Source organism: Lissotriton vulgaris, assembly GCF_964263255.1.
Source record: "Lissotriton vulgaris chromosome 7 unlocalized genomic scaffold, aLisVul1.2 SUPER_7_unloc_1, whole genome shotgun sequence".
Lineage (NCBI taxonomy): Eukaryota > Metazoa > Chordata > Amphibia > Caudata > Salamandridae > Lissotriton > Lissotriton vulgaris.
The window spans coordinates 1480880-1497663 of NW_028240614.1; the positions used below are offsets into that span (position 1 = coordinate 1480880).

Genomic DNA, 16784 nt, shown 5'->3' on the forward strand with positions numbered 1-16784 from the left:
TAAATACAAGTTCAACTTGTCCGGTTCATCATCAGGCCTTTAAATGTTCATTTTCAGTGATTCAGCTGTTTCCACGTGGTCATTTTTGGAAGGCATTTGACTTTTATCCTTGGCAGACATTCAGCTGTTCTCGTGGTTATCATTTTGGCCCACAGCCACTCCCCAGCGTTCATATCAAATGGCCTCGAATATAGTCAGCTGAAGTTGCAAAATGTTCTCAGTGAAGCACAGAGCATGGACGAGCTTCTCTCAGCAAAATGATGTAAGGTTTTTCTACTGCACAGAACCGGGAAAAGCAAAGCCATTTTGGAATTGGCAACCCACCAAAACTACGATAAACACAAAAAGAAAATGTAAATACACAGAATATAAGTGTTTTCTGTCCCCCCACCCACCAGTGCTAATATTTATCCTTTAAAACTGACACCTAGCAGAAATGCATCACACTGCAAGCCATTAAAAAAAAAGCAGAAAAGCAGCATGCAATGCACAATGTACATTACAACATAGACATGCACTATTACACCACTTAAATGCACAAAATAGATTAAACATGCGTTTTACATCTTCAATTAATATGTTAATCAAACCTGTTAGTGCAAAGCATTTCCCACATGTAATGTGTGTGTTTTTATTAATGCACAGCAATCAAAATTAATATACTTACTTTGTTATGGGGTGAATGATCTGAATGGGGTACAAAATCTTCTGTACCTCGCTCTATCAATGGCATACATGTCACAAGGCCATGTAGTAGCAGCAACTTGCAGTGGAATATATCTTAGGTTCCAAGGCCTATATGTTGTATTTTCAAACCACAGCACTATTGTGTCAGCTCCACAACCTGTGACACTCACTATGTGGTTATTTAGGCTTATAAAGAATACAAGAGTTTCAGTTCTACCAAAGGAGCCAGAAATGCATCATTCTGATTGTGACAAACAAATCACAATGCTGAGTGACATCTTGAAATACAATTTAGGTTATTAAATCGCAGAGCTGTTGTACCAAGTTAATAGTTATTTCCATGCTTATGTTGTTACATGTTCACCAGTATCAACGTTTCAGACTGATCATCCTTAATACAAGTTACCTGGACTGTGATACATTCCTCTGCCATCTGTGTGGTTGACATTGTTTGTCTGGTATTACTCTTTCCTTGATTCTCAGACATTTATAATTGCAATTTAGGATTGCAATTTTAATCTTGATTCTCACATCTACTCCTTATTCTTTCTGCCATGCAATCAGTAAATCAACCGCCTCCATTTTATGAAATTCCTTAGATCCATCAATTTCACAGTAGACAGTAGTATGAGCTTTTAAAACTTATTTGGGAGCAATGGGTACTTCAAGATTGAGATCCAAATGAAAGAAATTCCTTCTTTTAAATTTGTTGGGATTTGAGGAAAGGATGATTTTCAAACATCTACCAAACATTGAATTAGCCGAATGTGAACTTTAAAATGAATACCAAGAATTAATTAGGAAGCTAGAAAGACGCTTTGGCGTCCAACCCGGTATTGCGGTTCAGAGACAAGGAGGAAATATTGATTCATATGTCATTGTATTACCAAGACTTGTAGCAGATTGTGAATATGAAGGTTTCACTGATCAACTCCTTTGTGACCAATGGTACAAAGGAATAAAGCAAAAAATGCTCTCTTTAGTTAATACCTCTTAGGAATAAACAACAAAAATGGCTACAAATACAGAAACCTTTCAAGGTTGAGTAAGAGAACTGAACAATTCCAGGTTGGAGTCAATCTGGGTAGTTAAGAAAGAAATGGACAGATTGCCAAGAGAATTTAGATCAAGGGAAAACGTTCATTGAACAATATTTCCAACAAATAAATGTATGTAATAATCAAAGTCATGAGAAAGGAGTGAAGTTGTGTCCCACAAAAAATGTGATGATATGGAAGTGCAATAAGTAGGGTCATATTTCCAAAGATGCTAGAGTGCCAAATAGAGTAGTGACAACATTGCTAATGTTGCACAACAATAAGGAGACAATGGTGATGACATTACATATTTACAAGAAGGAATGCATGATATGGTTCTAGTGGCTTCAAATGGGAATGCATGAATGAAAACAACCCTTTTGACTGTGTAGAAACATATTTAGATGTTGGGGTGAAGGATTAGATCCTACACCTATTGATAGAATCAGGAGCAAGGATCACCATGATAATAAGGGAGCTTTTCGAAAACACTGGGGGAAAAAGAAAAGCAGTCCTTTCTGATTGGTCCCCATATTATGTGAGTGACTGAAAATTGGCCTATAGGGACGTTTTAAAGACATACTTAAATTCAAGGGTAGAGGAATATAAGGAACGATGTATGTGGCCACTAATAGGGTGAACATTTAGGATGATTTCACCAATGCCTTTTTGATCTGGTGTCAAAGAGCAAGTACTGTTTAAGTGGTATTAATGGTAAGCTATCATAGAGACTTTTCTGGAGAACTGGGAAGAATCGAAAGTTGTAAACAGAAGACAGGGTCACACAAGGGGCAATTCCTATCAAACACAAACTTTGAGGTGTACCTTTCAGTATCAGAAAGGATCTTGAAAAAGAATTGAATATTTTTTGTCTTGGGCCAACATTAAACCAATGGAATCTTCCTTTTGTCTCTCACCTTTAGTTGTAGCTTGCAAGCTCAGGGGTGAACCGAGAGAGAGTGTTAACCTGCTTAACTTGAACTAGGAAATTTGGGTAGAGGCATATCCCATGATAAAAATAATTATGGGTGGTGCTGTGGTTCACCAAGACAGCACACACAACTTAACAACAAGAAGTTTTGAACATAGAATCAAGACATTTGACTACTTTTATTTTGCATATTGGGTCTTTCCAGTACTGTTGAATTTCATATGGATTGGCTTGGACAGCCTCTGTTTTTCAGCAGATTATGTATCATATGCTCAAGGATATATAAGGTGTTGCTGTATTTCAGGATGATGTTTTGATTTATGCTTCAAACAGTGAGGCACATGATCCTATCTGTACATAGTCCTTTGAATTTTCCAAAAATTCAGAGTAGTAGCCAAAAGAAGAATATGTCAAATTCCTAAGCAACAGGTTGAAAATATGAGACATATAGTGACGAAAGGTGGTGTAAACTATGGCCTAGTCTTATCAAAGCTGTTAAGGAGACTCATCCAACCAAAGACAATTATGGTTTGAAGGCATTTATGGAATTTTTTGAGTTTTATTCACATTTTATATCTGGCTATGTCTCCTAAATTAGATGTTTCAGTAATTAAGAAAAGAGTTCTGTTTGTGTGGGATTCAGTTTGTTAAAAGGCATTTGAATAGATTAAGGGAAAAATAGCTGATGCTTGTGCATTGTTACCCTATGATCCTTTGAAATCATGTATCATTACAGCGCATGCAAGCTACCATGGTCTGAGTGCACTCTTTACTAATGGAACGGATGAGCAAGAGGTGACGATGCATTAGGATTTGGATTTGTTTTCTTTAATAGAGGCAAAGTTACATTATTCGGTAATTGACAAGTAACTAATGCATTGTGGTTGTGCTTTGGATAAATGTAGCTGTTATGTATGGTGCAGAAATGTCATTTTGAGGACTGACCACAAGCCACTGATACATGCATATACATTGAATGGTGGGAAGGCACGTAACTCTATCCCTAGGATTGGCAGATTAGTCTCTAGGGTTTTGCAATATTAATTTGTTGTTCACATACTTGAGGGAAAACTGGCAGGGCAGGCTACTTCTTAGGATTTCCTATTTAGGATGATGGTGAAGCGTTTTAAATTGATGAATTGAGGTATTATCTTTGCGCTGCTGTGGACCTTGAAGAGGTCTCTATCTGTACCGAGCAGGAGTGGAATGATTGTTTATTTGTCAAAAGAGGTTGGCCTAAAGACATGTGAGTTTTGAAGCCTATGTAAAGGTAGCCGAGGAGCTTTCTGTTGAGAATGGCATTTAATGCAGGATAACAGGATGATTCCTCTGCAGAGTTTATGGCTTAAGATCCTGAAGTGCGCTCACAAGGTGCACCTTGGGTGTACCATCACCAGGCGCCGCGAGGTATGCTGTGTGAGGACTGATTCTGTGCAATTTCTGAAGCAGAGGTGTATCTCTGCTCTTTTATACTGAGACCTGTATGAACCTAATAACCTGATGCTCTTTAAAATTTCCGTCCATAAAATCTGTGTAAGCTGAGGGATAGCATCGCTTTGTGATGCCAACGTCTATAAATACATTCTAAGTGACCTAAGGGACACCCATGATGTGTTGGGGTGAGCTTGTAAGTGCAGTGTCCCCTGGGAACACCTGTGCTGTTTAAAGCCACAGTTTGCGATTCCCATGGGATAGGTCTGCTGTTTGAGACTGAGTATAGATGGGAGAGCAAATGAAGGTCCCAGCCTGATGAGTGCCAAACATCTGTCTCTGCTTCAGGTCTTGGTTCAAATGGGATACATGATGGCCACCCACCGTCACTGGCCTTGCCATATCACCCCTCTCTAATGCAGGGTAGAAACCAAAGAACATTCAACATCCTGTGAAGAGTGGTTTGGTCCATTGCTATGCAGGCCATGGACTCAGCTTTGTGTAAACCTATTCCACTGATACAGCAGTTTAATGAAAAGAGGTAAATGTTACCTACAGAGTGTAGTTCTGTTATGACTTGGTCTGGTAGTGTGATCTTTTAATGTGCATTATTGAATTTTTGCATGTCAGCCTTCTTAAAAAATTACAGAATTGAAAGTTCTTTATCATGTTCTTGTTTACACTGTTTGATTCTTCCCAACAGACTTTGGTGGTGTTTCGAAATCCCAAAGACACGGCAGTGTCGCTGTTCCACTTCCTTAATAGTTTGTCTGTAGTTCCTATCTACAACTCCTGGGATGAGTGTTTTGAGCACTTCATCAGCGCAAAAGGTAATTTCCTTTTTATTGAAAATGGATGAAGAGTGTTTGAAAACCTTGTTGTCAATGGCTTCTTCAGTGGGCCGCCATGTTTAAGGGCGCATTGCGCTGTGGAGGAGCATCACAGCCTTCTTCCTTGTTTATTACCATGAAATGTGCTGTGTCTTGGTTGGCTTACATTGGTTAGAAAAAGAGTGGGAATGCTGCAGTAGGAATGTAAAAATAACAGGTGATGGACAGAATGCAGAACAATGTCATACATTCACCCCAGTACAGAGATCTGGGTCTAAATCCATCGTTTTTTTGCCCACCATGCCTTTCCAGTTTGAACCCAGCCATATGCAAATCAGTCTTGACCCCGTACCCCATGGGAACAGTCCAGCCGAACTGCCAAGCCAGGTCCTCCCTGGACTGGAAACAAGCATCCAAGGACCGGTTTCGGGCTTTCAGCCCTCAACAGCCTAGATAGCTTGGTTCCAGTGGCATGGAGAGCACGGGACTCATGTCTGAGCATACCCGTCTCACTCGGGGTGACAAATGCAAAAATAACAGGTGATGTACAGAATGCAGAACAATGTCATAAATTCACCCCAGTACAGAGATCTGGGCCTAAATCCATCGTTTTTTTTCTCACCATGCCTTTCCAGTTTGAACCCAGCCATATGCAAATCAGTCTTGACTCTGTGCCCCATGGGAACAGTCCAGCCCGAACTGCCAAGCCTGGTCCTCCCTGGACTGGAAACAAGCATCCAAGGACCGGTTTCGGGCTTTCACCCCTCATCAGCCAGGATAGCTTGAATCTGGTGGTGTAGCGAGCATAGAACCCACTTTTGGGCATACCCTTCCCACTTAGGGTGACAATTGTAAAAAGAACAGATGATGGACGGAATGCTGAATCAATCGAACATTCACCCCAGTCACAGATTAAAATCCATCGTTTTTTTGTAAGCCACGCCATTCCAGTTTGGCCCCAGCCATATGCAAATCGGTCTTTACCATGTTCGCGCAGGAACAGTCCAGACCGAACCACCAGGCCAGGTCCTCTCTGGACCGGAAACAAGCATCCTGGGACCAGTTTTGGAGTTTCATCCCTCATCAGCCAGGATAGCTTGAATCTGGTGACATAGCAAAACCTGTCCCAGGATGCTTGATTCCGGTCCAGAGAGGACCTGGCTTGGCAGGTTGGGCTGGACTGGTCCCATGAGTCTAAACTGGGGGGGCATGGTGAAAAAAAGAAAGATGGATTTAACCCAGTTTTCTTGACTGGAGTTGAATGTTTGATTCGCTCTGCATTCCGTCCATCATCAGTGTGTCTTTTGCTTTCTTGCCCTAAGGGTGCCGAATATGCCCAGACGTGGGTCCCGGACTCACTGTGCCACTGGATTCAAGCTTGCCTGGCTGATGAGGGGTGATGCCCTGAAACTGGTCCCAGAATGCTTGTTTCCAGTCCAGGGAGGACCTGGCTTGGCAGTTTGGGCTGGACTGTTCCCATGAGGCACAGGGTCAAGACTGATTTGCATATGGCTGGGTCTAAACTGGGGTGGCATGGTCAGCAAAAGTATGATGGATTTAGCCCAGATCTGAGACTGAGATTGAATGCTTGATTCGTTCTGCATTCTTTCCATCATCTGTGTGTCTTTTGCTTTCTCGCCCTAAGTGCGCTGGGTATGCCCAGACGTGGGTCCCAGGTTCACTGTGCCACGGGATTCAAGCTTGCCTGGCTGATGAGGGGTGATGCCCCGAAACTGGTCCCAAGATGCTTGTTTTGGGTACAGGGAGGGACTGGCTTGGCATTTCAGGCTGGACTGTTCCCATGAGGCACAGGGTCAAGACTCATTTGCATATGGCTGAGTCTAAACTGGGGTGGCATGGTCAGCAAAAGTATGATGGATTTAACCCAGACCTGAGACTGAGATTGAATGCTTGATTCGTTCTGCATTCTGTCCATCATCTGTGTGTCTTTTGCTTTCTTGCCCTAAGTGCGCTGGGTATGCCCAGACGTGGGTCCCAGGTTCACTGTGCCACGGGATTCAAGCTTGCCTGGCTGATGAGGGGTGATGCCCCGAAACTGGTCCCAAGATGATTGTTTTGGGTCCAGGGAGGGCCTGGCTTGGCATTTCAGGCTGGACTGTTCCCATGAGGCACAGGGTCTAGACTCATTTGCATATGGCTGAGTCTAAACTGGGGTGGCATGGTCAGCAAAAGTATGATGGATTTAACCCAGACCTGAGACTGAGATTGAATGCTTGATTCGTTCTGCATTCTGTCCATCATCTGTGTGTCTTTTGCTTTCTCGCCCTAAGTGCGCTGGGTATGCCCAGACGTGGGTCCCAGGCTCACTGTGCCACGGGATTCAAGCTTGCCTGGCTGATGAGGGGTGATGCCCCGAAACTGGTCCCAAGATGCTTGTTTTGGGTCCACGGAGGGCCTGGCTTGGCATTTCAGGCTGGACTGTTCCCATGAGGCACAGGGTCAAGACTCATTTGCATATGGCTGAGTCTAAACTGGGGTGGCATGGTGAGCAAAAGAACAATGGATTTAACCCAGATCTCTTGACTGGCGTTGAATGTTTGATTAGCTCTGCATTCCGTACATCATCTATTTGTCTTTTGCTTTCTCTTATCTAGCGCCATCTGCATGGAACAAGCTCCCCCTCGACCTACGCTCAGTGGACTCTATTTCACTGTTCAGACAAAGCTGAGAACCAGGCTTTCTAAGCAATAATAGACAGTTCGATTTTACTCTGTACGGTTGCTGACGTCCACAGCACTAGGACACTCCTTGGAGTAGCCATGTGCTATATAAGTCACATTTCATTCAGTCACTCACTTGTCCTGTGCCCAGGAGGGGTGCACACAATCAGACCATATTTTACACAGAGAACTACTGTCCCTGTGACTGGGTTTGGCATGTAGAGTGATGGTGGCAGCATACCGTGTTCTAGAACCAATTGTGTAACCCAGACCCTATTATCTGAGTCACTGAAATGGAGGTCTACTGTGCAACCATGTAAACCTCTGCTTCTGTGCACTTACCAAGTCCTTTTCCCTAGTACACACAGCATGTAAGTAGGTTGGTGTGTCTAGCCTATGTGCTACATGCACGGTGAGGATGTGTGGGCCACAGCAATGGAGACCAGTGGGATCCATTTTGGATGACTTTTGCGTGACGTTCCCCAAGACGAGGGTCTGTGCTCTTCTGCAGTGGAAGTCTTCTTGCTCACAATCCTGCTGCTGGAGGGAGGACACCTACACACTGAAGGGGGGAGAGAAAGGGCTCCTTTCGATATGCAAAGAGAACTTTTGGTTAGCACAGATCCCCTGAATACCCTCAGTGAGCTGTTGCATTTGGTGGATTTTATGTGTGAGGGGTAGGACCAGAGCTTAATTTGAGCAGTGGTTGCTCGGGGCCGGTGGGGCCCACTGACACGTATTTCTCCTTAGCTGATGTTCCCAGAGACCAAGAGAGGGGTAAACACAAAAAAGGGATAGAAGAAGGAAGAGACCGCGGAAAATCCGTCAACAAGGGAGAACGCTGGAGCCTGCTAGAGTGAGATAAAGGGGCAGGGAGCGTCTGGCAGTGGATTCAAGAGGCCTGAGGTGGATTCTGGACTATGCAGCCTTGGTATTCAGAGAGGGGACATTTAATAACTCCGGCCTCTATATTTTGAGCAGTGCTTTGGGCACCAGTACTCATTATGACAAAAACTGGCTGGAACTGCCGAAGCATCGAAGGCCTTATTGGGAGCTACACCCATGATCCAGCTGGCCTCAACGAAGGTCAGAGCGGCTGCCTGCAGATCTCTGCGAGGAGGCTCTTATCAACAATAAAACCAGGACTGCAACATCTCAGGACTGCTGTTCCTGGCGACCATGAAGAAGAGTCAGAGCAGGTCGGCCACTAAACAGGGCCAGCACCTGAGACGAAGGCACTCCGGAACTGCCTGCAGGTGTTCCCTTGCTCTTTGGAGTACTGGGCAACCTGAAAGTGACCCTGAGAGATCTGATTAACCCATGAAGGGGTAAGAGACTTGCAAATGAGTGCACATACACACTGGGGGGATTGAATGCACCTGGGTAGTTTCATGCTACTCCACTTGACCCCTAGAGATAGAAGGGAGATCGCCTAGAAGTCCTTGAAACCCAGTCAACAGCGAGGGAGAGAGACAGGCTCCGAGCCAACCAACATAGCACCCAGGGGCACCTCCTTGTTTTTATTCAAAGTAGTGTGTATATTGAGTGCCATCGTATGGTTAAAGTTCTTTCTTTCTTGCAAAAATAAGCACTGGGCTGAACATTCACTTTATAGGATTGTTAATTGATTGTTAAGATCTGAACTAGATCAACCCCCCCCCCCCGTTCTCCCTGAGAAGCCTGCGACTGAAGGGGTTGTCCGTGACCCAGTTTTCAAAGTCATCAGAGGCAAATGCCCTAAACCCCACGTTTGACGTCCAGTAGCCCCTGCCTCCCCTGTGGCTCCCTGAATGGGGTCTGACAGACATGCACGCGTGTTGTCAGTACAGATGTCCAGAGGGTGCTCCACCTCTGGAGTCTTGCAGATGTGTAGACAACCAGCAATGTTTCACCTGGTTCAGCCGGACCATAATGCCTTTATGTGTGCTTTACTGGTGCACTTTTCGGAAAGGGTCTTGGCGCATCAAAATGGGGCACCGCGCCTTGTAATGGTTCCGAGCTGTGCCTGTTGTGGTGTGCGGCACTGCATAGGAAAGTATCCTTCACTTTACTACATGGAGAACATGAGGGAATGTGAGGAACATGTGAAGTCAGAGTTGTATGTGGCTCTTCCTTTCCTCCAGACAATGGTGGATTTTTGCGAATCTCTATTCGGTTATTGCAAACAGGGCTGGACTGGCCGTATCGGGCATCGGGCAATTCCCCAGGAGGCTGGAAAGGTGGGGACGGTGTTGCAGCCATGGGGGACGGTTTTGTTGCTGGGAGACGGTTTTGCAGCAGTGCTGCAATATTGGTGGCCAGTAACAAAAGCAGCGGTGCTTCACACTTGCACCCACCCTGCGTCCGGGGGCTGGTGGGACTAAATAGCCAGGGCTGCTTCGAGTTCCCTGTCTAGCTCGGATTGCTTCACAATACCAAAGCACATGCAGTGGTGGTAAAGACTGTTGCACTACCAATCCAAGAGTTGCAAATAAAAGTATTTTTTTAAATTACGTTAAACAGTCCGTATCATTAAAGTAACATAATGGTGCCCCTCAAGGTAACATAAACATCCCACTGCACAGGATGTTGCTTCAAACTCACGTCCAAAAGGAAGAAAGTTATGATAGGTTACATTAGCAATCATTGTACCTCGGCACTCAAATAAGTAACACAGGAGCAAAATACTTCTGTGGAGAAAATTAGTCAAGCCAGACCTTATTACAGAATCACAACTTCACACTGATCGGATGAGGGCATGTTCAGAAATAGACCATTATGTAGAGAACATCAGAGACTCAAGATATTTTTGCTATTTTAATGTCTGGTTGGCACAAATCAAGTTAGTTCGATGTCATATCAAGTTAATCAGATGTCATATTAGCAACACATATATCCTGTGATACGGTATTTGTAAATTTCACAAGATTCTGGGACGCTTAGTAGAAAGTTCTTCCATGTATGGGTCCCAAAACGAATCACAACAGGCAGCCGACACGTGACGGCTGGAATGCCAGAAACCGGTCCTCGGAAGCTTGTTTCCGGTCCAGGTAAGACATGGCTTGGCAGTTCGGGCTGGACTGTTCCCATGAGGCACAGGGTCAGATTGATTTGCATATAGGCATGTCTGAACTGGGGTGGCAGAGTGGGCTAAAGAATGGTGATGGATTAAACCCAGGTCTTTTGACTGGGTGTGTGTGTTTGATTGGTTCAGATGCTCCGTCCATCACCACCCCGTTTTGTACCGCTGTTTAATTTAGGTAGGTTTGCTTCTCTGATGCAAAACACCACTTTATTAGAGGCTGCACATTTCCATTTTCTCTCGACCCCAAGATTACATTTTTATTAGCTTCAAGATTCAGGACTTTGGGACTTATGTTTATACACAGCATTCAGCAAAAGTGGTCGCCATTTGTCCACCGACTTTATTCGAATACATTGAATTTTTTCAAACCAATATATATTAAAACACGGTTCACAAAACTACAAACACGGTTCACAAAATTACAAACATGGTTCACTAAAATTAAAATTTGTAGGGGGTGGAATTTGACCTACTTCACTGCTATGCATGAGGCAGGTCGTAAACTGAGACCCATCATCACACGGATGGTGGCCTGCTGGGGTCATCATACCACCATGTTTGTGATTGCTTTTAAATAAAGCAATCTTATTTTCTTAACACCGCCTGTTTGCCTCAAAGGAAAACAGGATGGCTTTAAAGAAGATAACTTTGTAAAACGTTTTTTTAACCAGAAAACCGAGGTCACAGAGACCACTGTCTACTCCTAAACAAATGTTTTTTACAACATTGACAAAGAGGAGGGGGTCCCTAAGAGCCCCCTTCATGTTTGCGAGTGGCTTACTACCTCCTTTGGGGTGTCGGTAACCTTTCAATGATTTGTTACCATTGGTTCATATCATTAGAAGTCACAGACTGGAAGGTACGCACTACACATGCCTTTTTCAATTTGCAATTCGGAATGTAGTGGCAAACCTGTTTTGCGATATAGTATCAAACGACTGAATCACCATAAGGGATCTGAACATACCCAAAGGCTATTTTGTAGTAGCAAAGGCTCCGATTGTGCAGATCAGAGTCTTTGTGACCGCAAAAAAACTTTTAGCCCTTTGTGCAGAATGTAGTGGACAGAGTGGGGACACTATGGGTGATAATTCTGAAAAGTAGATTGTTGATCTGTTCATATGTAGGGTAGAAAAGTGCTAAAATGTAGTGTATCCTCTGTTTGTGGTGACACTACTTCACCTACATGCCTTTCTGTTTCAGTGACCTACGGTTCATGGTTTGAACATGCAGTTGCCTGGAATGAACATATAGATGATGACAATGTGATGGTCCTAATGTTCGAAGACATGAAAGCGGTAAGAAGTGTTTGCTGGCGGTTTCAATCGCATTGTGAGGTTTAGCATCCACTTGGAATATATACATAGTTGTTTGAGACTTAAATGACACAATGGCCCGAAGACAGTAACTCAGCACATCCCCATCTCTGCTCTACTGGTCCCGAAGAGTAGTGGCGGCCGACACACTGAAGAGGTGGTGAGGTGGGTTAAGAGGATGTGGGGGAGCATGGAGTGGGGTTAACAGTTAAGAAAAAAAACACTTTCTTGTAACTGCTGGCTGCATTGCTCCTTGCGCCTCTCTGTTCTGCTGCTTCCTGGTCCCAGCCGACACTGGGATATAGCAGCAGAGACTCTCTGTGCAATCTCCGTGCTGCTCTCATGCTATGAGAACAGCCCAGGGATTGGCCTGAGCGGGCTGGTTTGACGCTCTGCTCAGGGCAGGGTGTCTGTGCTGTTTCTCCAACCCGGCTTTTCAATACAGCTCGGTTGGAGAGACCTAAATGCACATGTGTGTTTGTCCGGTCTAAGACGGCCTCCCAAACACACATGCGCACTTATAAGTGCGCAAACTAGTCTTCCACCATGGCCCCACCCCGCGCCTCCCTGCACACGCTGGGTCAGAGCCCGCAAATTAAAAATAGAACAATTATAGTAAATAATTTTATCTTTCACATGCTGGCTCAGAGCAAGTGGGGCGACACTCCCCCGCCATTGCGAATGAGCCGCCCCTGCTGAAGAGGCATCCAGCTAAGCTTTAGCTGACAGAAAATACTCTTTGTATGTCCAGCTGCTGCACTTCTGCTGCACGGGTTCAATTTTGAGGAATTTAGGAAATTAATACCGAGCAAAGGCAGATCCCCCATGCACACTGTCCATCCAACATACACGCAGATTCCACAGTGTGAGAGGGGACACGTGTAGAAGACCTGGATGTCTCTGCCAGGTAGTATTTTGAGGGTACCACTGTCCTGTTCACATATAACAAGTTCATTACAGTTACTTGTGTCCCTGGCATGTAATTTGCTGAGGGTACTGCTGTCCTGTTTACATATGCCAAGTTCATTGCAGTACCCAGCCTGTCAGTGGCAGATAATGTGTTGAGGGAACAGCTGTCTTGTTTACATATACCAAGTTCATTACAGCTTCCTGTGTGTTTTTGGCATGTAGTATGTTGAGGGTACTGCTGTCCTGTTTACTTATACCAAGTTCATTACAATTCATGTGTGTCCTTGGCATGTAATATGTTGAGGTTACAGCTATACGTTTCAGATATACCATGTTAATTAAAGTTACCTGTGTGTCCGGTGGGTAATATGTTGAGGGTACCTCTGTCACGTTCTCATATAATAAAGTTCATTACTGTTCCCTGCATACCCTGGACATGTAATATGTTGAGGGTACCGCTGTCTTGTTCACATATATCAAGTTAATTGCATTTTCCAGCATGTCCTTGCCATGTAATATGTTGAGGGTTCTGCTGTCCTGTTCACATCTCCCAAGTTCATTACAGTTCCATGCATAGCCTTGCCATGAAATATGTTGAGGGTATTGCTGTCCTGTTTACTTATGCCAAAATCATTCTAGTTCCCAGCATGTCCTTGACAAGTTGAGGATACTGCTCTCGTGTTCACATACATCAAATCCATCACAGTTCCCTCTGTACCCTTGGTGTGTAATATGTTAAGGGTACAGCTGTCTTCTTCACAGATATCAAGTTCATTACAGGTACCTGTGTACCCATGGCATGTAATATCTTGAGCGTTCCACTGTCCTGTTTACATAAGTGTATTACAGTTCCCAGCATGTCTTGCCATGCAATATTTTGAGGGTACTGCTGTCCTGTTCAAATATGTCAAGTTAATTACGGTTCCCTGTGTACCATTGATATGTAATATGTTTAGGCTTTCCTGTTTTCAGTTTCTATTTTTGGTCAATTCTGGTGGGATTTTTTCAGTGATTTCAATACCTTAAAACACAGTTGTTATCAGTGGTTACACATTTGCGCGCCACTAAAAACAAGAAAAGTGTTTTTCCGGTGTTTATGGAACGTTTTGCTTTTATTATTGCTTGCTTTCTGCACTGATAGAACATGGTATATAGACAGTGTACGTATAGTGTATATAAGGTCCAAATAGATTTTTGCAAATTAATCTTATTGTAGTACACCATACAATATTTCTTCAGTGAGTCTTTGGTCATGTGTGCTCGCTCTTTCCTTCCCAAGTAAACTTCTGTGAAAAGGCCCTCTCAACATTGGCACTTGAGATGTGCAACGCCAAAACAGCCAGTACACAATTTGTTAACTCTGGCCACTGACAGAGCTTTTCATGCCAATACTGGTGCACTTGAATATTGGAATCTCATGGCAGGTTCTGCAACATTTGCATTGAGCTGGCGCTTATGCCCTCAGAGTTAGTGAAGCGGTAAAAAATGAAGCAGCACTTTTGAAACTATGGATGAAATTCCCCTTTACTGAAGGGATCTAGAACTTGTACAGAGTACCACAGTGAAGTTTCATTGACTTTAAATGCTAGTGGTGATGAAGGGACCTTTATATGCATCATTGGAATCCATTTCTCATACATTGTAAAATAAACGACCCTGAATTGCTCTTCAACATTGCTTTGCTTACCAAGTTGCAAGCACTCTAACATGGAACATGTTGCAGTGCCAACGTCACTAAAGGTGTCGCCCAGTCTACTCTTAAGGAGATGTTTCACATCTACACCAATTATGCTGAACACTTGGCAGATAAGGGTTTTTTCAAACTCCCGTTTTTTTATCATGTCCACTACAGCAGTTATGTTTTCCTGTAAAGAATGCAGTAGAGTGTACTTTGTTTTACATCACTATCAATATGCGACCAAAGATCCTCACATTTCTTGCCTTTGGCATCATCACTCAGCAAAAACTCTGTAAATGGTTGCCAGATGCATAATATAGCATTCATAACCCTTTGAACTGAGAACAATCAGCTAAAGGACACAGTTGGGATGGCTCTTTCTTTGATGCCACACAAAGCAAGAAATTATAAATATTTACGTTTTAGTTCCTGTGCATAAGAAAACAGTGTTCCAGAATGGACTAAAAAGTAAACAACATCCCTCATTAACTCTGAAGAATGTAAAGAGGCTTTCAGCATACCGTCTAACAAGTGGCAAGGATCTCCTACAGGGAATTATTAGTTCAGCTCGGGTATCAATTTTGACAGGTCATCACAAAACTTTTTCATATACGTAGCTGAATCACTGCAAATACAAACAATATCCCTTCAATCTTTGTTGAACTTGGAAAGAACCTTTTTTTGCAGAGCATTACAAGTGACACTGCGTTCCATGTTTTCCAAAAGTCTAGTGTCATGTTTTCACCACTATCCCAGATGCTTGGTGGTAGCGCTCTTTATACATATACTTGCCACTATACCTTGCATTGAATGTTTAAAGCCTGAGGTGTTGGCAATTCGCCTACTATCAATACTGACCCACCATAAACTGTGGGCTGATGTATTAAGGGTTTTTAGTCATTCTCTGTGGGTAAATGTGATGACACATTATAGGAAAGATTCTTCTGAAACCAGCCAACTTACCTATCAGTGAAAGAATCAAACGCAGCCAAAATATCAAACATATTTGATATTTCCTGATACTCAACAGTTTATAAAATAATTAAACAAGACCTAAAACATGCTTCTAGACCCTGCATCTTTAGACCAAAGACCACAAAAGCTGAAACAAGCAAAAGAAACAATATTTTAGTGGCATCCCTAAACATCAAAACTCAAGCAGAATAATGTTAGCCCAGTCTTTCTTACTGCTAGCTTGTATAACAACGTTACATTGTATTGGCCCCTTCAGGAAGAAAATAAATGACTCACTCTCTTTTTCCTTTCTTTGAATGGCATTTAGTTTGCGGTTGTGCAGGTGTTTTTTCAGTGTTTATATGTTTTCACTGGTGAGGGCTATTTCTTTTTCAGTGGGGTTTTATCAGTTATTATAGGTTTAAACCTAAAACCCCACAGCCGAAATATGTTGAAGGTTCCGCTGTCCTGTTCCTCTCTCCCAAGTTCATTACAGTTACCTGCATACCCTTGGCATGAAATATTTTGCAGGTACAGCTGTCCTGTTTACATATGTCAAGATCATTACAGTTCCCAGCATGTCCTTGACATGACATGTAATACATTGGGGGGTACCACTATCCTGTTCACATCGAAGAGGAGGATTCAAAATGGTCTATTCCATCCCTTACCCTGCCCCCTGTTAGGAAATGGTCGTCCAGAGCTATACAAATCAATGCACTGACTAGGGACCATAAATTAAGAGCCCTGAACGGCAGGACAATATCCGACCACTCAGGGGCATGGACCTTCAATAGACCCACGGGCCCGTCCAGGATCGACTACATCCTGATAGATGTTGGATCCTGGCCGGACCTGATTGATATGGAGGTCGTCCCAAGCCAGGATAGTGACCACAATCCTCTGTGCTGTAAGTTCCAGTGGGGACCACGGGAAGTTAGACGAGGGGTGGTCATCCCAAAAATAACTAAAGAAGTGATTCCTTTTAATAATAATCGTAGGTTGAAGTGGGATAAGGCCAGGCTCAATGAGGGTGATATAGGGAGTATCAAAGCACTGGTTGAAGACCTGTCTTCCACCTTAGATATATGGGTTGGTGTAAACAGGACCATCACCCCCCATTACTCCACCCTTGACTCTGCCTATAAAAGGACAATAGACCAAGTTGGTCAATATTTTATCTCCAAGAGGAAAGGTAATAGGGCTCCTGCTACACCCTCTACTCTTAGTAAAGTATGGTATAATGACCAGTGTAAAAATTATAGG

At 43.5% G+C, this 16784-nt stretch overlaps 1 protein-coding gene across 1 annotated transcript in view; it reads left to right on the forward strand.

Moving 5' to 3' along the window:
- Positions 1-16784, forward strand: part of LOC147672974 (sulfotransferase 6B1-like) — a 263082-nt gene that overhangs the window by 100422 nt on the left and 145876 nt on the right. Inside the window, exons 4-5 of the mRNA XM_086947848.1 lie at positions 4790-4916; positions 11865-11959. Coding sequence (XP_086803974.1) covers positions 4790-4916; positions 11865-11959 — 222 coding nt within the window. The remainder of the gene's footprint in view (positions 1-4789; positions 4917-11864; positions 11960-16784) is intronic.